This window comes from Mauremys reevesii, linkage group 7 (assembly GCF_016161935.1).
Source record: "Mauremys reevesii isolate NIE-2019 linkage group 7, ASM1616193v1, whole genome shotgun sequence".
NCBI classification, from domain to species: Eukaryota; Metazoa; Chordata; order Testudines; family Geoemydidae; genus Mauremys; species Mauremys reevesii.
Window position 1 is genome coordinate 5500349 of NC_052629.1, and position 23511 is coordinate 5523859.

Below are 23511 nucleotides of genomic sequence, written 5' to 3' on the forward strand. Positions count from 1 at the left end.
AGAAACAGAGAGTTGATGGGGTGGAAGGAAAGAGAACACAGCAGACGTTGAAGACAATGCAGAAAAACATACTTCATTACCAATGATAACACCAGAAAAAGGGGACGGGGAAGAATTTAAAACAAGAGCAAGAGAGATGGAGTCAGTTAATGTATATGGGAAGTTATTCGACAAAATGTCACAGGCAAACACAATACATAATACACAGAACGTAGCTGCTGTAGTCCTTTGTATTTTAGAGTGTGAAGGGGCATGTGCTACTGAGGACAGTAACCTGCCCAGGGAGTTTTCAGTATGGCTGGTAGGCTTGGTCATTGGGACTAAGGGATACCAAGTACATTTTTCAAGCTCCCCACCCCCACACTCACACGAGGGGGATAGAATATTTAATCATTTTGGTGGTAGAGTTTCTCAGACCTGTTTTGCGGTTACAAGGATTTTTTTTCAAGGCATGGCCAAATGTTTGTACATCAAGAGAATATTCCATCAAGTCGATCAGCTATTGTCATACACTTTTCCAGGCCTTCTAGAAAGCTGTCACTTACCTCTTGCCTAACTAATTCAAGAGTAGGCAACCTTTCAGAAGTGCTGTGCCAAGTCTTCATTCATTCACTCTAATTTAAGGCTTCACGTGCCAGTAATACATTTTAACGTTTTTAGAAGGTCTCTTTCTATAAGTCTATAATATATAACTAAGCTATTGTTGTATGTAAAATAAATAAGGTTTTTAAAATGTTTAAGAAGCTTCATTTAAAATTAAATTAAAATGCAGAGCCCCCCGAACCGATGGCCAGGCCCCGGGCAGTGTGAGTGCCACTCAAAATCAGCTCACATGCCGCCTTTGGCACCCATGCCATAAGTTGCCTACCCCTGAACTAATTATTTCAACCATAAGGTTTTATTTATCGTTAAGCAGATTTCCTACAAAGTGGCTTTATAATCCCAGTTAATCTTGCCACAGCAGAGAAAAAGAAAAGGAATAAACATGTATATAATTAAAATTATCTAATTGTGTAATTTCATAAATATTCAGCAATTGTTTAACCTGATTTAGGTTCATTTGCCACTGTCCTTTCATTGTTACTTTTGAAGCCATAGTGATCTATGTGCCTGTTTGATCATCGAATTCTCTCTGAATGTGTTGCAAGTACTAGTTAAAGCAAATGTACTAAAGGGCATTGGTAAGTGATGGTATCCGACATTATCTGATACCGAATATGGGCACTGTAATTGGTGCTGATTGGTTTCATGCTTATTATTGTGCCTCAGTGAGCCTGTGTTCTCTTCATGTTAAGATAATGAAATGAAGATATTTATGCTGTCACCATTATAGTTATGAAAAGTGTGCATGATTTTTAAAGGTCACCTCAAAAGATTTTGTTTTAATAGGGTTTGTGCCCTTTTTGGCTTTTTTATGATGTATTAAAAAGGCCCAAAAGTTTTTTCACAAAAGTTTTGTTTGTCTTTAAAAAAAAATCCGTAGATTTATCAGGAGTTTTGAGTTTGTGCTTCCCTGGTTTTATTGCAGGGCCATTTGGGGCTTCCCCTAAAATAGGCATTACAGTAGCGATCCCCAAACTTTTGAGGGTTGTGCCCCCCCTTACCCCTGTTCGCGGCTCCCTGGAACCCAGGCTGTAGGCTCCTGGGGGCGGGATGCAGACGGGGCAAGGGGACCAAGGCTGGGGCCACAGCTGGGGGTGGAGCTGGGAGCAGGGCCGCGGCCAGGACCTATGTTGGCAGTAGGAGCAGGAGCGGTACCACACCTGGGCTGCGGTGAGGGCTGGCAGCTGTGCCCATGGCCTGGTGTGGCTCTGCTCCCGGACCCACTCCCACCCCCACCTCAGACTAGGAATGGAGCTGCAGCCAGCAGCCGAGGCTGGGGTTGGGGCCAGGCATGGGGATGGGAGCTGGGTACGTGTCTGGGGGCAGGACTGGAGCAGAGCTGGAAGCAGGGAGGGGCTGAATGGCACTTCCTCCCCGCCACCTGTGGGGGCTGGCCCGGGCCCCCCCCCCCCAGATGTTCCTACACACACATTCCAAGCACCCGCTGCACCCCCAGGCCACCCCCCTCCCCAAGATATAGTCAGGGGTATATAGTACAAGTCATGGACTGGTCACGGGCTGTGAATTTTTGTTTACTGCCTGTGACCTATCCACGACTTTTACTAAAAATACCTGTGTAGCCTTAGTAAGTTACACATTTAACTTATGCAGGTTTTTTTGTGTGAAACATCTTATTTAAGTTTGTTTTAAATGAAAATAAAGTAAAAGGTTTTTCTGAGCACATATTAAGCTGGGCAAAGGACTGTCAAAAAGCAGCATTTGTTTGTTAGAGGCAAAAATTCTCCACTCTCTGATATTATTTATCCTGTCAGGAGCTAGGGTATATTTGAGCAGGAGGTTGAAGCTCATGAATTTTACATTCTCACAAAAAAACCCAAACCCTTGCTTCTCCTCAAACTTCAAGGCAGGAGATTTCCACCAATGGGGATGCTGAACAATTGTGGCAACGCTGCAGTGAAAACAGTCACAAGAAGGCAAATGAAAAAAATTAAGTTAAAAAAGTAATAATTACATAACGTACTGGGGACCGTCATGCCTCAAAGTGAAGGGGGGAGGGGAGATATCCTTATGATGTCCACTTCATCCCTTGCCTAATAACCCCACAAGCCCCTAACTTTCAAAGTATCACATTTTTCATACTCTGGAAGCATCACAAAGCATCCTTCATCAGCGTGGCCCTTTGGCAGCTCTCCTCCTCCAAATGCAAATGCTACATCTGGAAAAGGCAAGAATCCTCTCTCTCAAGCCTGAAAGCCTCCTTTTATCTCCTCTCCTCGCAGAACTCCCACTTCTTTCAACCACTCATTCTCACATACTACTTCATTGAATGGATTCAAGGTTTTCTCCTAAGCTATCCAGTATCTGCCTCGTCTTAAAGTTGCAGCACACACCTTCAGAGCCCGTGCTCTCTAACTCATTCTTGGCTAAACATCTCTAAAACAAAGTTACTGGTACCATCAATTTCCATGTGAACAATGGATATGGATGGGCACTAGACAATGAAGGTTAACAGAGTTGCTTGTAAGGGCTGGAAGGAATTGTCTCTCATTGGCTGGTATTGCCTGTTCATCCCACCCACTCCTTGCGCCTCTCACTCTCAGAGATGACACTACTGCATCATGAACAATAGTAACATGGTTACTGTGTACATCACAGAGGCTTGCTCTGTGCATTGTGAGGACCAGGGAAACAATAGATGCTTTTCTGCTGATCTCCTGCTGGAAACAAAGCCGTTTGCAGGGATGCGAATCAGCCTCCTGGTTTTATCCCCTGTATCCTCCAGAGCCCTTAACTGTAAAGATGGGTGTCATTGTGAAGGAACTAAAGATATAGGCCCTGATTCAGCCAGGCACTTAAGCCACATGTGTAACTCGCCAACGGGAATATTAAAGTCACACATGTGTTGAAGTACTTTGCTGAATTGGGGCCAGAGAGGGAAATCTTTGTGCCTGATTATTTTAAGCCGTACTGCTGCACCCCACCCCACCCCTCAACTCATACATCAAATGGAAGCGAAATACAGCTCATTGATCCACAGTAAGAAGTTAACATGTATCCACATTTATTGTGCAATGGCATCTGAGACAATTCCCTGCTCTTGCAATAGGAGATAAGTGCAGTATCTCAGATATCACTGTGGTAGCTGTGGATAAATGTAGACTTTTTAAATGATAACCGCTCCGTGGTCTTATTTATTTTTCTTATTAAATATTTATACAATGCCATAAACTCGTACTGCATGTTAAACACACAGGGCTACATGGTCATGGTACAGTTCTTACTTGTGTTGATGAGCCCTTCAGTGAGGCTCATCTAAGCAAATAACATTTGCACAGAGCTGCCCCAAAGAATATATTATCTAAGATAGGCAGGACAAGACGTTGTGCAGAACCACAGTTCCAGGAAGGGAAGGCGAGGGATGCTTATCACTGAGAAGGTAGGAAGGATGGATTCCCAGAAGAAATGGGCTTCAAGGAAGAATGTATAGGAAGAGAGAATCACAGAATATCAGGGCTGGAAGGGACCTCAGGAGATCACCTAGTCCAACCCCCTGCTCAAAGCAGGATCAAATCCCCAACTAAATCATCCCAGCCAGGGCTTTGTCAAGCCTGACCTTGACAGGAGGGGGGTGCTGGGCAGATAGGAGTGTGTGTTAGACATAGGGAATGGCATGATGGAAAGGGTTAAAGCTGAGAGCAGGAGAAAGAGGAAGGGATTGGTATGGCAAGAGCAGTGAGAGCTTCTGGGAAAGGAGGGGAGTCTGGAGAGGAAGGCAGAAGTGAGGTTATGTCGTTTCTTGAAGGGGATTGCCAGGAGCAGATGAAAGGATTCAAGGAGAGAGTGGCATGGCTGGAGAAGGGGATGGAAGGGTGTTTCAGGTAGACTGGAAAGGTGAGGGTGGGAAGCAGAAGGTTGAGAGATGGACAACGCAAAGCCAAGGGATCCAGCGTGGGAGCTGGGAGGGCAGTATGGATTTTGGTTATGAGAAAACGGAAGAAGCAAGAGGATTTAGCTGCAGGAGAGAGACTGACAAAAGTGGAGACTGGATTCTTGGTGTATCCCCGGAGCATGTTCAGCAGGAAGCAATAGTTCAAGCTCTTCCCCCAGGCTGCCCCAATTAGTCTCAGCCCCTTCCCTTGAGGAATCATCTGCAGGGTTGTGGAGACTCTTTGGGCCCACTCACTCTCTGGCCTCTCTGCTAAGCAGAGCCGATAAAAAGGTCCAAATTTTGATTTTTCATCAAAAATTTCTTTCAACAGAAAACATGAAATGAATTTTTTGCAAAACATTTTCATGAAGAAAATCGCCCCGTTTTTTGACCGGATTTAAAGCTCATAGACTCAAAGCTGGTGCACCCTGTTCAAATTTCAATGGAAAAAACAGGATGAACTTCACAAAAAAAATTCCCATTTTTCAACCAGTTCTACCACTGAGGCTCCCAACAAGTGAGAGAAAGTTGGTGATGATCCAGGCACCAGCAACTCCTTTGACATGGGACACTGAGGATGGTAACATTTGGTCGCTGCTGACCTGAGCTGAATTCAAACCAGTGACAGGCTCCATACCTCCTGAGTCATCCAGGGCCCCCAGTGCACGACTAGGTGCACTTAAAGTTAACAACTCTCTACTTCAGCTTGTCCCTTCCCAGTGTCTGCAACGGGTTTCTTTTCATAAAGCAACACGGACTTGTTTTCAGGTCCCAACACCCGACATTTCTATATGTTTTATTTTAAAGCACTAGATAGCTCAGGTTACCAGTGATATTTTGCGGTGGTTCCCAAATGAGCCTTAACTGCTCAGATTTTTCAAAACCCACAAGCCCCTAATTGAAAGCAAATGTAATCAGACATATACAATACTCTGAGGTTCACCACAATGCACTGCAGTCAGCGTTACTGGAGAGGTTATTAAAACTTCTTGGAGTTGGGACACAAATACAGCTTGCAAGATTCTAGCAAGGACCCAGATTTATTAGGTTAGGCTAAAACATTGCAAAGTCACAGTCAATCCTCTGTTCAGAATACATCTAAGTTCTGTTTAAAAGAACATCCTTCCTGAAATTAGGCCAATTGTTTTAAGAGCAGTGACTGAAAAACAAGATGGGAATTCTACTTTCTAAGGGTCTAATTCTGTTGTTATTCCCTACCTCACAGTGTTGTGAGAACAAAGGCATTGAAGACTGTGAAGGACTTTGATCTACTGATGACAAGTACTATATAAAAGGAGGTATTGTTGTTATCACACCAGGTTAAAGGCAGAATAGGCCCTCTGATTTCAGCTGAGTTATTCCAGATTTACACCAGTGTAACGGAAAGGATAAAATAGCCCTAAAGAGGTAGAGTGGCCTTCAGCCCAGACATAGAGTCACAGCCAGAGATAAGCAGCAGCAGATCCATTCCATAAGCCTCCTGAGCAAAAATGCTAGAATTTTATAAAAGCATTTTAATTGAATTCCCACTGGCACTTGAACCTGCACTTAAAAGCAGGTCTAGGGTTATCTATGAAATTTCAATTAAATCAGAAGCTTTGATAACTTGATAAGTCACCCCAGAGTCTGGAGTCAAAACAGGCTGTTATTTGATCTCTGTTTGTGTTTCGGGGGACAGCATGCATGAAAGACGGACGTGCAGACGAGTCAAAAGACGGATGGTGTGGCAGCTATTTCACCAATAGATCTTCAGCATGTCTCCTACAGCCCAGACAGTGGTTATCTACCAACTGTTTGGGGTCTGTTATCTTTTGCATACGGTATTCTGTAAGTTCCATAGCAGGCACCCCATTATCTTGAGAGAGACAGAAAGGCAGAGAAGCTACTGCACTATGTCAGATGCACGCACAACTAAAGAAACTGCTGCTCTGTGTCAATGTCTCTTGTGGGCGACAACAGCCTTTTGTTACCCTGAGTGCTGAAAGCAAAATTAAAATAAATCGAACAACATGAGACGTTTAACCCCAGATTGAAATACAAAATAGCTTCAAAATGGAGAGCCTGAGCCAACGTGTGCAAAAGTCGATAAGAATCATCTTTCCATTAACTTCAGTGGGATCGATGGATAAGGTCCTAAGCGTGAAACATACAGATGGTCAAATACACCAACATCAATGTGGCTGTGTCAGCAAAAATAGCCTAACTGACTTGAATCGCAAGCTGTAACTCTGAACAGACGGCTGACGAAGGGGCCCTGCGCCTTGCTGTAAACTTCATTCCGTGCTCTTCACCCTTAGTGCATCGTATCCTCTCTTTGAAGGGAACTGCTGAGGGCTACATGTTATGCAGGAGAAAGCTCCGATTCCAAGAGGCCAGGTGCATTCACACAGTATAATCTACACAGGCCTGATGCAAAGCCCTTTGAAGTCAATGAGAGTATTTACATTGATTCCAATGGGTTTTGACTCAGGCCCTCGCTATATTTGATTATATTTGATTTTATATATGTATATACTCCAGCATAGAAACACCATGAGGTGTAACAGTTAAGGCTGCCCAAGCGTTAAAAAAATAGGAAATCCCTAGCTAAGTAATACCAGACATACTACCCGGCGATAAATCAACAACAGCTTAAAGAATATACAATCTTCATCTGACTCCATTCAACACATGTGGGTCATCCATCACACTCGTAAGCGAACGCCCCACTGAAAATGTCTGTCCACAGCTCGCGCTCTTCCAAAAGTGGGAAACAAGCTTCACTCAACAATATTCCAGTAACATTAATTTAGATATGGAAATGGCAAATTGGTTTCTTCTCCACTAAACAATGCATTAGTAACCTGACCTGCCAGGTCTTGTTTTTCAAAAGCAGGGATGAAATAGCAGCAAGAGCAGTTTAGGTTGAACATTAGGAAAAACTTGCTAACTGTTAGGGTGGCTAAGCACTGGAATAAATTGCCCAGGGAGGTTGTGGAATCTACATCATTGTCTAACCTGCTCTTAAAAATCTCCAAACACCTGTCAGGGATGGTCTAGATCAGGGGCGGGCAAACTTTTTGGCCTAAGGCCACATCAGGTTTCTGAAATTGTATGGAGGGCCGGTTAGGGGAGGCTGTACCTCCCCAAATAGCCAAGCGTGGCCCGGCCCCAGCCCCCTATCTGACTCCCCCTGCTTCTCACCCCGACAGCCCCCCCAGGACTCCTGCCCCATCCAACCTCCTCTGTTCCCTGTCCCCTGACAGCCCCCTCGGGACCCCTGCCCCATCCACCCCTCCCTGTCCCCTGACCGCCCCCCACCATCCCATCCAACCTCCCCTCTCCTTCCTGATTGCCCCCCCAGGACCCCTGCTCCCATTCAACCTCCCTGTTCTCCACCTTTGACTGTTCTGACCCCTATCCACATCCCTGCCCCCTGACCACCACCCCAAACTCTCCTGCCCTCTATCCAACCCCCCCGTTCCCTGCCCCCTTACCGTGCTGCCTGGAGTGCCGGTGGCTGGCAGCGCTACAGCCGTGCCACCCAGAGTACCAGGACAGGCAGCCGCCACGTCCAGCTGGAGCCAGCCACGCCACCGCGCAGCACAGAGCACCGGGTCAGGCCGGGCTCTGCAGCTGTGCTGCCCAGCAAGAGCTTGCAGCCCCGCTGCCCAGAGCATTGCGCAGTGAGCTGAGGCTGCGAGGAAGGGGCTAGCCTCCCGGGCCAGGAGCTATGGGGCTGGGCAGGAGGGTCACGCGGACCGGACTTGGATGACCTCTCGACGTCCCTTTCAGTCTATGATTTTATGATTCTATGGGGGCGGGGGGAGGGGAAGAAGCTGGTAAATCAATTACATTAAATGCTGCTACATTCCTGAAAGAAAAATTCAACCTACCACCTCCTGCCTGGCAGATCATGAATTAATGCGTGACGTGTTCTATCTAACACAGACAGGAAATGCAACTGGCGTAATTAACACCCTAGCAGGGGTTCACCTACTAGCTACACAAAGTCAGATCTGGCTAGGAAGTCCCCATCACTCTCACTTCCCCTCCATTCCAGGCTTATCCTAAAGTGTAAGGAAAAATAACTGGCACTTCTCTATAAAGCCTTCCATCCAAAGATCGCTAAGTGCTTTATCAATCGTCATTGATTAAGCCCTCTCAATACCCTCTGCTCCACGTAAGAATTATTGTCCCTGCTCCTGTGCTTTAACTATAGGGCCCTTGAAATACACCTAACATTGTTCTCCTGCTGTTCAGTTCTCCCACTATCAACCTGTTTCACTGACTTTTAGAAGACCTTGCAGCCTGTTTAGCTGGATAAAATATTTCAGGAAGTGCTGGGTTGAGGGTAATGAATGCCAGACATGTTTCTCAATGTGAAAACCTGTTTGGGTGGTTTTGCACCTTGATTTTGATGAGCTTTGAATCCAGCTATTTTAGTTCCTTTCCTGTCCTCATTATCCCACATTTTCTCTATTGCTTGTTCAATTAATTCTACCCTTTGCATTCTCACCTGGTTTCAGATACAAAGAGAACTGACAGAACACACTCTCTTGACAGGTTTTAGAGGTAATATTTCTTCCAGGATTAGCAGATAATTTTTAAGAAGTATTATGATTGCTAAACTCTAGATTTACACTGCAACATAGCACCTTTTATGTAAGGATCGGAAAGCACTTTGCAAATATGACTTAAGCCTCAGAACGCCCCCTGAAATAGTATAATGACATTTATATTACAAATGCGTAAACAGAGGTAAGAAGAGGTTAAGTGGCTTGTCCAAATCCCTTGCTTTAGCCACTCAGCTACAAATGAATTCTGAAGTTAAGCACAAAGTAAAACTATTACACTATTGCTTTATATTTTAGGGAAAGGCATCGGCAGATAATCAGCACTGATTGTTTCTTTAAGGATATGACAAAAAATCTGTTGGACGGGGAAAAGCCACTTGAACTAACAAGCCTATTCTTCAGGTTTCTCTGAAACTCCATTTCTCTGCTTTCTCACTGGACCTCTTCAATCCCCTCCGCCACAGAAAAAACATAGTTGTCTCAAACTCATTTATACGCATAAATGTTAGAGATTTACTAACCTCCATACTATTGTTATGTTTGGGTCACATAATATACCCGGCGGGCCAGTTTGCAGCACTACTGATGAGGGACAAACATCTGGACCAGATTCTGATCTCAGTTACTCCGTGCCTTCAGATTTACTCCAGTGTAACTGACAGCAGAGTCCATCTTGTGGCCATTATAGCAAACCAGACCTAAGCAACCCTAATCCGTTGCCGAAAGCAACGCAGGATAAAGTGACTTGGAAGCTGGGTTGTTGGATTTTTGCACGTCGATACCAAGAATACCCTCCAGAAGACATGCTATTTCATAACGGCACTGGAATATGAGCACTGATGGTAAGTGGAGTAGTCTGGGCGTTCTTTGTGGGATGTCGTTCTATTCTTTGAGTGAAGCAGTTCTGCCTAAATTCCCAAGTTATATCAACTGGTACAGACATTAAGGAATTCAGCCTTAAGAAGACCCTGTGAGGTAGATAAGAATTATGATCCCCAATTGATAGTTGGGGAAACTGAGGCATGGAGCTGTGATATAAATTGCTGAAGGTCACACTGAGTGAGTGGCACAGCTTGAAAGGGACTCTAGTGGTAAAATCCTGGCCCCAGTGAAGACCACGGCAAAACTCCCACTGACTTCAGTGGGGCCAGTTTCAGCCCAGATCTCTCAGCTCCCAGTCCTAAGTATCAAGCATTAAAAGTATCCTTGTTCCCCTATACACTTACACTATACCTTCTTCTGGGGCAATCATGTCTTTGCTATGAAAGCATGAGCAGATCTGCATGCAGTATCCAAGATGTGGTGTAACCACTTGGTTGTACAATAACAGTCAGAGGGGCTGGAACAATTTGTATAGTGGGGGTTCTGAGAGCCCTTGAACCAAACTGTAAACCCTGTTTATAATGGAAACCACTTCAAGCCAGGGGGTGCGTTAGCACCCTATGATAACAGTGATAATGTCTGCTAGTCCTCTGTTGATACAGTCACTTATCCAATTGACCTTTCTCTCTCCCTACCCGCCGTCCCCCACTTTTTTTTGTTGTTTTGGGGTTTTTTGCTGCTGTTGTACCTATTCCATTTATTTTGTGTCCTCGTTTCTTCCAGGTTTATTATTTGATATTTATCTACATTTGATTCCCGTTTTTCATTTACTGGCCCAGTAACTAAAAGATTCAAATCTTCTCTCAGCATAAGTTGCATTATTTGCTAATGCCACCAATCCTGCAGTCAGCAGCAAACTTCAACATCTTATATTGGATGTTCTAATCCAAATCATTTATACACTGTAAACAAGGTAGTAAATCCCATGTGAAACCAACACTGAAGAGCCCCAGTAAGACATTGGCTATTTCCCCCCCTTTTTTTTTAATCAAAGAGACACTGTCATCCCCTGCACTGTGTTAATTTACTTTAGATAATCTTCTAAGTGAAACCCTACCAAAGATCCTGAAACTATGAGTTGGTAAAAGGTTAAATACACTATTTTCAAGTATCTTACTGTGCTTCTGAGACCCAGCTACCAGGTTTCAGGTAACAGAGAGTGATCTTCTAGACATGAGGTCATGTAGATCAGAAGGGTATTAACCACATTTTAATTCTGCAGCTCTGGAATGCCTGACTTCTCAACCATTCAAGTGTCACTGAATTATCATCTTATCTGATGATAGGTAAAATTTTCAAAAGCACCTAATTGACTTAGAAACCTAAGTTCTATTTTCAAAAGTGAATTAGGCACTCAGTCAGATTTTTAAAGGTATTTAGCACTTAAAGATGCTTACATAACTTTAAAAATCTGGCCTTGAGGAGTCTATATCTCATTGAAAGTCATTGGGACTTAGGCTCCTATGTAATTTAGGTGCTTTTGAAAATTTTAACCTAAGGGCCAGATTTTTAAGGGTATATAGGTGCCTAACTCCCACTGGAATCAATGGAAGCTAGGCACCTAAATAGCTTTACAAATCTGGCCTGATGTCACTTCTGAAAATGGGATTTAAGCTGCGAGGATACTTAAGACACTTTTGAAAATCACATTTTATGACTTTATCTTTGTAGAAATTTAAATCAGAGTTTGTTCTGTATTGTATTTTCTGATCAACACCATACAAATAAAAATGTAAGTTATTATCATGACGACTGCTGAATCTTATAAGTGGAATGAATTTCCCTAATATAATACGTAGTCCTACTTTGAGTGTAGGGAACTGGAGTAGAAAACCTCTCAAGGTCCCTTTCTTCCAACATTTCTATGATTCTCTGAATATAAAGATATGTGTTACACACCCATAATGCATCTTGGCTACGTGCACAGCTTAAAAATAATTGACATACTGATACTACAGTATAAATTGCAATAAAATGAGAATGCTAACTGCGGAAAATATTGCATTATGCAGTAGAAACAAAATTTTAAATGGCAGGCTTTTGCATAGCACATCTGTACAGAGACACAAGCATTGAATATTTCAGAAACAGTTGTAAAGGGGTCAAATGAAAGACAATGCACTAGCATAATACACTGATAACAGAACAGAGAAATGTGTTTTATAACATTAAAACTTGCAGCAAAAATATTACATTCCTTCTGTGTTTAAAGGTCACTATTTACTAGCATCCAGTTCTTGTTACACCACAAATTAGGCTTCATCAATGCTACCAAAACAATCATATTTAAACACAACCATAGACCATGGTTATGCACAGGAAAAATATGTTATATTAATGAACTGTGCTTTAACATTACTGTACACCTCTAAGTTAAAACATGGCTCCTTAGCATGGTTACTGTAATGTCTTGGCAATATACCCTCTATATTCCTGACCAGAACTTTGTGACAACCAAAGAATAGATTGCCCTTGGAGAATCCATCCTGGATTTTACACTGAGCCTACTACATACGGGCACTGGACTTTGGGAGTTTGAATGCTGCATTATGCAATGCAGACGTGATCAATATAAGCTCATGATTATGTATCTCACTATTGTGCCTCAGTACTTTATTACATGAACTTTAGTTATTGAGTATTGTTATATACTTTAACCCTCCCTTAAAATTGTATTGTCTACTACTTAATATGTTCCAAGTTCTCCTGGATTTGTGTAATGTTTGTAAAGCCCTTTACCATTATCAAAAGATTCTTAGATAAGAAACTTTGCTATAAGTTCAAAATATTATTTTTATATTTTTGTTGTTGTTGCTGTTATAGGTGGGCCAAAATAGAAAGCTGTAATTCAAGGCTATTAGAATTTCCGGGCTGGAGTATGTTCTTCAGAAGTGAATTCCCAGATCTGAACCTGCCCCTCTATGCTGAATCCAAACCAGAAGGGTTGAACTCTCCTGTGAACCGCATGTTCAAGTTGGCAGAAAACGTAGAAAAGTAGCTGATCATGTGTGATTCCTACCATGCAAGACAGCAGAATTATTGCAAGGTCATTTGCTCTCTTCAGACTTCTCTTATTTTGGGTACACAAATCTCTTGGAGATTTTGTTCTTGTCTAGTATGCACCCTTGCCTAAATTCAGCTTTGAACTCAAATTGCAAAACCTAGCCTAAAATTAATCCATTTCTGGATTAGTTATTTACCATCAGCAGCTGAAGTGGTATTCAGATGAGCAGCATTTCATTCATTTAGGATGATGGGAAAGCAAATATGTGCCTTCCTCTTTAATACAAAATAAACCCTACAGTAATGATTCAAAACTCTACAATGTATTGGGCACAGCCATTTGCGCACCTAAATATCTGCTACATCTGTTTTTGCAGGTGCAGCAGAAGTTCCAAGTACGTAAATTTGCCAAATATATACATTTCAAATCTAAATAGTTAAAACCGTCTCCTTATTTCCTTACCTGCCAAAAACTACAGTTCAAAGGTCGTTCCCCCCATGCAAGAGTCCATGTGGTAGTAGCAAACCCTAATGTTTTGTAAGGAATGTTGGGAATGCAGCTCTAGGCTCTGCTTTGTGTGTTAGGGCTTGGCTACACTTGAGAGTTGCAGCGCTGGGAGTTACAGCGCTGGTCGTCCAGCTGTGCAGGGCCAGCGCTGGTGTGTGGCCACATTTGCAGCATTTGCAGCGCTGTTGGGAGTGATGCATTATGGGCAGCTATCCCAGCGTTCAAGCGGCAGCAATGTGCTTTTCAAAAGAGGGGGGTAGGGTGGGGTGGAGTGTAGTGTGACAGGGAGCAGAGGAGAGAGAGAGAGTGGATTTTTGGAGCCGACACTGTGAATCGGCTCCCTGCTTTTGCAAAATCAGAAACTTTTTCCGACCCCTTAGTGTTAACTGCAAACAGCCTGCAGACCAGATAAGCAGCTGCCGGACTCCCTTTCTCGGACTCCCTTTCTCGCTGCTGTTTCTCTCCTCAAGCAAAACGCAAACACTCAACCCCTGTGAATCAGGCAGGCAGGGGGGATATCTCATTTGATTGTTCACAGATTGATCACAGCAAACAGGAGCTGTGTTTGTTTTTTTAGATAAGCAGCTCCTGCCCCGTTCACAACAAAACAAAGAGAGGCTGCATAACAAAACAAAGGGGTTAAAAGCATTCTGGGATATCTCCTAATACCCTGGAGGCCAATAGCAGCGCTGGTGTGTGGCCACACTTTACGACCTGCGCTGGATCACCAGCGCTGCAATGCTTATTCCCCAGGCAGACCCAGGTGTACGGCCAGCGCTGCAGCCAGGGAGTTGCAGCGCTGGATGTGCCCTGCAGGTGTGGACACTTACTAATTGTAGCGCTGGAAAGCCTCCACCAGCACTGCAAATCTCAAGTGTAGCCATACCCTTAGTGCTATCATCAGCACTTGCAAGAGTGAAGGCTACTAAGGACCCATTTTCACTACAGGTATAATCCTGGTAGAAGGGGCGTTGTTACAGCACTATTCAGTTTTGCAGTGTAGATGGAACCTTAATTGTGTTCTGTTGAGAACACAAGGAAGACCCCATCTACACTGCAGAAAGGAACCCAGTTGTAAACAGGCCCCTTGACTCAATTATAACATTAGTACTGATGGGTCCTAACTGAGCTTGGTGGGATGGCACTCTGGGGATTATACTGTCCTGTTCCAATACTATCCCTATGGCACTTTCCAAGCCATTTGCCTTTAAGCCTCATAGAAGTTTTCAGAAGTATGGCAGGGGGTCAGGAGAGCTGATGGAGATACCTTATTCCCATGGACACAGGGCTCAAAAACCTTGGGAGGTCACCCGAAACATGGAACAGTAAAACTAAACAGGGAGCTCGGGTCAAAGTGCTTCATGCAAAGGGTAATGGGCCTGACTGTCTCAGAGTTGCTCAGCACCAGCATCTGCCATTGTCTGCAGTAGGATTTCCGGGTGCTCAGCACTTCTGAAAATCAGATCAAATAAACATCATTATAATGCGTACCACAGGAGTGTGCGGCTCATTGCAGCTGACTGCCCCAGGGAGCTTGTAAACCAAAGGAGACATAACCCAGAGAGGGAAGGCAATAAACAAGGGGGTGAAGGAATGTCGGAATAAGAGTTCTAAGGAGAGACTGGGAAACAGGCATATTGGGCAACATTTTCAAAAGCACCTAAGTAATTGAAGAGACTAAGGTGAAATCCAGACACCATTTAAGTCAATGGAGTGACAGAAGAGATTAGTGGCAATTTTTTCCAAAACACCTACTTAGGAGTGACTTAGGAGCCTGAGTTATAGTCTCAAAAGTGACTTAAGGCCAGAATTTAGGCCAAAATAAATTTAGGCACCTGACTTGCATTTAGATCAATGGAGTTAGGCACCTAAATAACTTTAAAAATCTGACCCTTAAACACTATGTCATGCCTAAGTCTCATTGACTTTCACTGAAAGAGGCAGGGGTCTTGTGGAAAAAATAGTATGTGATCACGAAATAAAAGACTGTATCGTGACGCACAGCGTATGCAAGGGGGATGAATTCAGGTTGCACAGACACCCCTAATTCTGGCATTTCCAACCTTTCAAGTACTTGACCTGACTCCTATTCTTTAGCACTGTTTTTTGCGTATAGTTTACGTATAAATTAAAATTGTGACCAGTATCTCCATTGAAGACCAGAGGAAGCAACTGAAGAAAACAAAATTATTATATTAGGGTCCGAATCCTGCCCTCATTTACACCTGTGTAACCCCGATGACCTGACTGGGTTTTATGAGTGTAATTAGGAGTAGAATCTAACTCCATAGCCCTGGCGGGGCCCCACCTTGTTTCTGCAGAAGACAACTGAAGGGCATGGTACAGGAGCAGGAGAAGAGGATAAATCTGGGATTTTTTACTGTTCTTTCTGCTCTTTTGCACACCGACGGTTCAGGTTCTCCACGGAGATGCCCTTTGTGCAGATCTTACACAGCATTCCTGCAAGCCCTAGACCTCCTCCCCTTCCCCTTCACTCAACAAAGAAAAATACCGAGCTGTTTCCATTGGCTTCTCCATTGTGGTTTTGTAGGGGCTAACCTTCAATTTCAACAATACATCTTTTGTGAGGAGCTCCCAGCAGAAACCTTAGACACCTTCCCTAAGATCTGTTTGCTTACAGAAGACGAGGTAGGATTTATTTAAACCTCGCTAGATTAACGTCTCACAGACATTAGCAAAATGAGATTTAATCAGGCTCTTCTCTATACTTTCCAATGAAATAAATCACATTCATTATCACATCAGAATAAGATACAAGTACTGAGCTGGGAAACTTTAAAGTCTTTTGTCCTGGGGAGAGTAGAAGGAGGTTGAAAGAAAATGGGATTAAAGATAACTGCTAGGACTGTCTCAACATTCAGACTGGCAAAGGCTGTAGAAGAGCCGTAGGAAGGGAGGAAGGACTGTGCAGTGCTTTGAGTGCTAGCCTGGAACCTGGAAGACCAGGGTTTAATCCTTGCTCTACCATAGGCATCCTGTGTGACCCTGAACAAGTACATTCCCTTTTACAAATGGAGAACTGATGCACAGACAGGCTGGGGGGAGGCATAGCTCAGTGGTTTGAGCATTGGAGTCTTGCATCCGAAGAAGTGGGTATTCACCTCCGAAAGCTCATGCTGCAAAATGTCTGTTAGTCTATAAGGTGCCACAGGATTCTTTGCTGCTTTTACAGATCCAGACTAACATGGCTACCCCTCTGATACTTAAACCCAGGGTTGTGAGTTCAATCCTTAAGGGGGCCATTTGGGGAACTGGGGTAAAAATCTGGGGATTGGTCCTGCTTTGAGCAGGGGGTTGGACTAGATGACCTCCTGAGGTCCCTTCCAACCCTGATATTCTATGATTCTATGATTAACAGCACTGCCCTCCCTTGTAGGCAAACATTAAAGACTGTGGGGCACTCAGATGCTACAATGATGCAGACTATATCAGTACTTCAAGTAGGCAGGGGTGTGGGCTAATCATTAAAATTAGGATTCCTGGGTTCTATTTCAAGCTGTCATTGGCTTCCTCTGTGACCCTAAGCAACTCCCTTTGCTTCTCTGTGCCTCAGTTTCTCTACCTGTAAAATGGGGACAACATTTTCTAGAGATGTTTTAGAGTTAATTAATGTTTGTAAAGCCCATTCAGGTTCTTGGATGAATGTTGTGATAGACAGTAAGTTCCAAGTGCAATGAGCCCTTAACGCGGACATAGCCTCCTACTTTTTAAAATAACTCTGCAGTGCAGAGCTAAGCAGTGAACATACAGTCATGGCTTTTTCAATAGTCGCCCCAGAAATTCTCCTGAAGAGGCCTAGCTGAGAAGACAGGTTTACTCTTTTTGTAGATCTCAGATTACAAATCTGAAGAAAAAGAAACGACTAGGCAAGGTTAGTGTGAGTGCAAATTCTAGCATTTCGCCACGCAGGCACAGTTGCGGGCGTACAAACGGAGACACTGTTTTGAAAATGAGGCCCTTAAAGTACAAACCTCCCACTCTTTCACACGGGGCTGGGAACTATGGGCCTAAACAAAAGCCTAGTGGAGCCAATGCAAAAACTCCCATTGACCTGAGTCGGCTTTGGATCAGGCTCCACATTGGTTGAGCTGGTTTAAAACCCAAATAGCTCTAAACATGTTTTGGCCCTATCCACAATGGCCATGCAAACGGTGTTGAAACCAAATTAGCCCGGCCTGGTTTACAGTCAATGCAGCACACAGGTTTGAGGCCCAGGGTGGATGGGGTCAAGATGTTTTTAGCAGGCAAATATCACGAGAAATACAAAGTGTGGGTGTGTTGGGGCAGTGAGAACAGGGGAAGAGGAAATATCAGCTAAAGCAGCAGCACTGTTAGTAAATACAATTGTCAATGGTTTTTTCAGGAGGAATTAGCATCTCTTTAAGTTAAATAAAATGTACTAGTTCTTAGATCCTTGGCCAGGTCTCTGTTGGAATCAATCTATCCATCCTAAGGTAAAAGCTACGACTCTGTTTTATCTCTAACCAAAGCTTTGCCCTCAACCTTTGCTTTGGCTTCCTGCTTCCAGCAAATAAACTCTCCGGAGACAATTCTGGTTGAGGATCATACTCACACTCCAGTAAAATAACTAAATATCTTCAGGAAGGAGTACAGTTAAAGAGGCAGCTGCTAATTATGAATCAATCTCTAAGTGGCAGGATTTCCATCTGCTGCTGATACAATGCTTTCAGGAGCTTAATGACTCCTTGGTGATAACAGGCAAGTTAAAACCAACAAACTGGGAAAAGTTCTCTCATTAGAATTATCAGCAAGAAACAATGAAAAAGTGGGCAGGGAGCTTCCTGAAGAATGGAGACAAGACTTGTATTTGGGACTGTTTGAATCCCCCCCCCCCACACACACACACACAAACTGGCTTATTTTTACCTAATTACAAGGCCATTTCCCAGGTAGCATTTGAAAGCTTAGAAAGCTGTTCTCACATCCGTTGGAGGTAATAAACCAGAATGACCTTCAGCTTCCTTCGGTGCAAACAAAAGCACCGCGTGGTGCTGGAAATCAAATATGACACTTACTCTTTCGGAGGGTTGATGTCCTCAGGTCGAGCCTCAAAGAACCTAAAGACTTCATCACACTGTGAAATGTGAGGAGGAAGCCTGACGAGTGCCTGTAAAAGAAAGGAGGGAGGGGAGAGGAAAGTGTTTAGAGAAATCAAGTTTAGAAACAGGTCCTTAAATACACAACCAAGAGGCAAGAAAAGGAACAACGCAAAATTCTGGATCAGGTCAGCAGAATGATGTTAGAAGAGCAGAGGGAATAAACAAGGAAAGCATCATGCCAGGGTGCTTCCCTGAAAAGAAAGGCTGTGACATGTGTTAGTGCAAAGGGGTTATGCTGTGTGCCTAAACAAGCAGAGGGGCTTGGGGATGGCTGGTTTGGTTTTAGACACATGGGGCAAAATTCCCCTCTAGCTATTCATGTGCAAGTCCATCTTATTTATAGTGTAAACCAGGGGTTGGCAACCTTTCAGCAGTGCTGTGCCGAGTCTTCATGTAGACACTCTAATTTAAGGCTTCGCGTGCCGGTAATACGTTTTAACGTTTTTTAGAAGGTCTCTCTCTAAGTCTATAATATATATCCAAACTACTGTTATATGGAAAGTAAACAAGGTTTTCAAAATGTTTCAGAAGCTTTATTTAAAATTAAATTAAAATGTAGCTCTTATCAGTTTAGTGTGATCCTTGCCCTGGCTTTTCCTTGCTGAGTTTTCCAATGTCTGGTGGCTCGTATTTGGATACTTTAAGCTGCACACAGGCTTCTGAGTGATCACTTGGAATCCCAGATCAGCAGCTGAGGTGAGTGGAGCTGGCAGCTGGTAGGGCTGAGCAGGGCCGGAGGCCTGGACCCTGTCTGGCAGGGGGCCTGCGCTGGAACTCCAACCGGAAGCAGGGTGAGTGGGGCTGCAGCGAGGGACCCCCGGCTGGCAAGGGGCCAGCAGCGGGAACCCTAGAGCAGCGACTGAGCGGCTCAGCCCGCTGCCGCTGCTCTGGGGCTTCGGCCACTGGCTCCTGCCAGTCGAGGTCTCGGCCCGCTGCCAGCCTGGGGTTTCTTCACCCAAGCCAGCAGCGGGCGCTGAGTGGGCCCGGCAGTGGGACACGGCTGGCAGGGGGCCAGCAGTGGGAACCCGAGAGCAGCGGTGGGCTGAGCGGCTCAGCCCGTGCTGCGTGCCATCAAAAATCAGCTCGTGTGCCACCTTTGGCACGCATGCCGTAGGTTGCCGACCCCTGGTGTAAATGCTTCAGGGCAGAGACCGTCTCTCTGTTGTATTTGCACAGTGCCTAGCACAATGGGGCCATGGCTGCTATTTATAAATACATAATAAAACAATAACAACAATAATAAATACGTAAACTACAAATTCAAAACTCACTAATATAGTGGAGTAATTTGCTCCATAAACCCTCTCATTTATGGAGTGAATGCAGGACTTGCCAATGAGTTTCCTTGCAAGCTAACAGGAAAAAAAGTGATTAATTGGTTGGAAAGACAGGCAGAGAGGCTTTTTCCGCTGTACAAAGGAGCCTTCATGCAATGTATCATGGCTAAGTATAGTATATTAATGCACTCTGTAAGGTACCGATATGCAGTGCACATTACACTCAACAATAATAAATGCAATTTGTGGGATAACATCAATTATTTTTAAGTCTATTGAAAACTAAGCATTCAAATAGATGAGACAAGCACATCACATAAAGGCCAAAAATGTCTTAGATATTTGCTCTCTAGGTTCCATGGCTTGGTTCTGTCAGAGAAGGTCAAATATTCATCCAAAATGTGAGAGGCAACAGAGAAGAAAGAATCAGATCAGTGCTCTGATTTGCACATGGTTCAGAGATTTACAGAGGGAAGTGAACAGCATAAGGGGAAGAGAGGGCTGGGATTAACCCTCTCCTTTGCTAAGGCATGTTGGAAGTAGGCTACGTGAACAGTTAAATATAGACAAAGCTTCTTAGAGGCATTGTAAACCTGTTCAACAGAATGAGACTGTCTGGCTCTTAAGTCAGTTGAAAATAGGGCAAAAGACCTGAACTCCCTTCCAGACAATCTTGAAAGACAGATGAAAAATTGCACTAGTACTAACTCATGGATATGGCTGGGCGAACTGGGCTTGACTAACCTCGTGATAGATCTGATTGATCTGAGTCAGACACACATCTGAAACAAAAAGACACAGCACTGCGATTCAGTTAGCTGCATTGTTCTACGTCTAACCAAACTTCTAGAAGCACTGGAATTTGTTTCCATATAATTGCAGTGAGGGAAGAACAGCTGAAAATTTAAAACAATGACTTAATACTGCATTTCTGTCCCCTGAATTCTCCAGCTACAGTACATGTATCCCTGACTTGAAGAGGTCTGAAATTCAAGAGCTTCTTAAGAGTCTAGGGTTTGCTTTATTCTACCTGAGGCAGATTATAGGTAGGGGAATTATATTAGACTTCAGTGAGTTTGTGAATCAAGTGACACTGGCCCTCGGTGAAATGCAGAGGAGTGCCAAACAGTGAGGAAGCAATGCTGGGCTGCCCAAACTGGAACCGGCATAGCTGCTGCAGTGCTGAGAACATGACATAGAGCACAGATGATTCTCTCAATATATCACATATAGAACTGGAAGGAAACAAATGAAAAACAAAATGCTTTGTCTTGGAATAAAGATGCCCTAATCTCAGCTGTTGCACAATTAATAACTGATGTCTTGTTTTAAACTAAAAGAAATAAAGTTGTGTGAGTTTAGTCCTCATTGCGTATAAACACACACATACATATGGCAAATCAGAACCATTATCCAGAAGACACAATTCCGGCCCAGGAATAGCAGTAACTGTAGAAATTTGAAATTGGATTCTACCCAAGGGGGGAGGGGAGAAGCATAAGAGTAAGAGAAACGTCACTGGATTTCACAACACAATGAACATAATGAAGACACAAACACAAGGTTAAAGCACATTTCATTCAATTTCAGTCTTCAAGCAGAAGGAGAGGTGACTTGATCTAGTGGACTGAGAAAGGGAATGGAGCCCTGAGAGCTTGTGCTGTCTCTGCCATTGATTCCTTTTTGACCCTGGGCAAGTCACTTAACCTCTTTAGACCAAATTCAGAGAAGATATGTAAACCATATCTGGAATAGGGAGAGAAACACCTATTTTGCTGGGGTGCTGAAAGACTTAGTTATTTAATGTCTGTACTGTGGTTCAAAAACCTATTGTTGTTCATGGGCTTGACCTTGCGACCATTGGAGTCAATGATGCAGCTTCCATAGGCTTCGGTATTGCAGGACTGAGAACGGTAAGCGCTAAGTATCATTAGCATAAACATAAATCCCCAAGTGTCACTTGGCCCTGCAAGTCTAGAGTGGCTCTTTCCTGAGGAGACTGTCAGAGAGGACAACATTTTCAAACTTGGGGGTGTGATGGGGCACACCCCCATCCCAATCAGGAAAAGGCTAGTGATGGCCTCTGGGCTGAACCAGTACTGAACAGACACACCTGCAGAGCCTGCTCCATTTGGAGCAAATGAGCTTAAACGGGAGTGTGTGTCACAGGAAGGGGTGGCAACCAGGAGAAAAGCTACTGTGCACCCGAGGCAGCTGACTCCTGTAACCGAGCCACTGACAGGAGGACAACTTGGGAACCTCTGCTGCCCACAAGGACTCATCAGACCACATACATGCTGTCTGAAGCCTGATGGGTTTGAAGATAAGCCCTGACCTGGGATCAAGCCATATTACATCTTCATAAACAAGCCAGATCATTACACACTTTTTTGAAACACTTGGAGACCAAGTGCCCCCATCATAAGAAGGATTTTGAGGGGGGCAGAATGTATGAAAACGCCCAATGTAACCTAAAGAGAGCCCAGCCTATCATAGAGTGCCTAACATAAGGAACCTACATAAGTGGCCTTCACTTCAAGAGGAGCTGCTGCTGTGCAGCCTAAACATGGAAATAGGAGCATGTGGTGGATTTTCAAATGGGCTAAGTGACTTAGGAGCACAAGGCCCATTGACTTTCAATAGGATTTGTGCTCAAGTCATTTAGGTGCTTCTGAAAATCCCACTCCCAAATGTATGTCCCTATTTTGGGTCATCCACAAAGAAAACCATTGGCCCTATCTAGTCTAATATATGGAGATATACCTATCTCATAGGACTAGAAGGGACCCTGAAAGGTCATTGAGTCCAGCCCTCTGCCTTTACTAGCAGGACCAAGTACTGATTTTGCCCCAGATTCCCAAGTGGCCCCCTTAAGGATTGAACTCCCACTGAGCTATCCTGCCCCCCACTTAGGTGGAGCATTTCAAAAGCACCTCAATGACTCTGGAGCACAAGCCTCATTGAAAGTCAGTTTTTGTTAGTTTTTGAAACTACAGCTCTGACCCTGCACTTGTTTTACACCCAAAACTCCTACAGAAATCAATAGGATTTGGGGATGCACAAAGGCTGTAGGATTTGGATCCATGTAATATCTCCTAGAAGACACTGCTGCTGGGAAAGCTCTGTGTAGACGGGGCTGCTGGGGCCTGGGAGGCTACTGCAGCACTAACCACACATTGTTCTGCCCCTTACAGAGCTCCCTTAGGCAAACACACAATGCACCAACCATTAGCTACACCAGTCTAATGAGATTCAAGACAGTTAACAAAGAGCGTATTGAGGAGGCAGTGGCCCATTTAGATGGCAATACGAAAGAGTCCAACAGTTTGAGGAAGAGAGTAAGTCCCAGGCCAAAGATACAACAGAGCGAAGGAAGGACTGCAGGACGGGGTCAAGCAAAGGACGGAGTTCAAGATAGGGAAAGAAAGAGAGGAAAACAGATGGCAAGAGGATACAAACCATTGGGAAGTGGCAAGGGGTTGGAAATGGGGGCAAAATACATAATTAGAAGCAGCAACCATCCCAAAACCATAAAGGATTTGCGCAGGAAAGATAAAAATGCTAACACATGGAATTCAGTTTTTCACACTTGCAGAATATTATCAGCAATAACATGTTTATCCGTGCCGAGTATTTAAAGCAGTAATGAGCA

The 23511-nt window shown here is 44.0% G+C and overlaps 1 protein-coding gene across 5 annotated transcripts in view; it reads right to left on the minus strand.

The window, feature by feature from the left end:
• SH3PXD2A (SH3 and PX domains 2A) overlaps nucleotides 1–23511 on the minus strand; it is a 373953-nt gene that overhangs the window by 191439 nt on the left and 159003 nt on the right. For all 5 annotated transcript variants that reach the window (XM_039481034.1, XM_039481032.1, XM_039481030.1 and 2 more), the window contains one exon: nucleotides 18499–18590. In XM_039481034.1, coding sequence (XP_039336968.1) covers nucleotides 18499–18590 — 92 coding nt within the window. The remainder of the gene's footprint in view (nucleotides 1–18498; nucleotides 18591–23511) is intronic.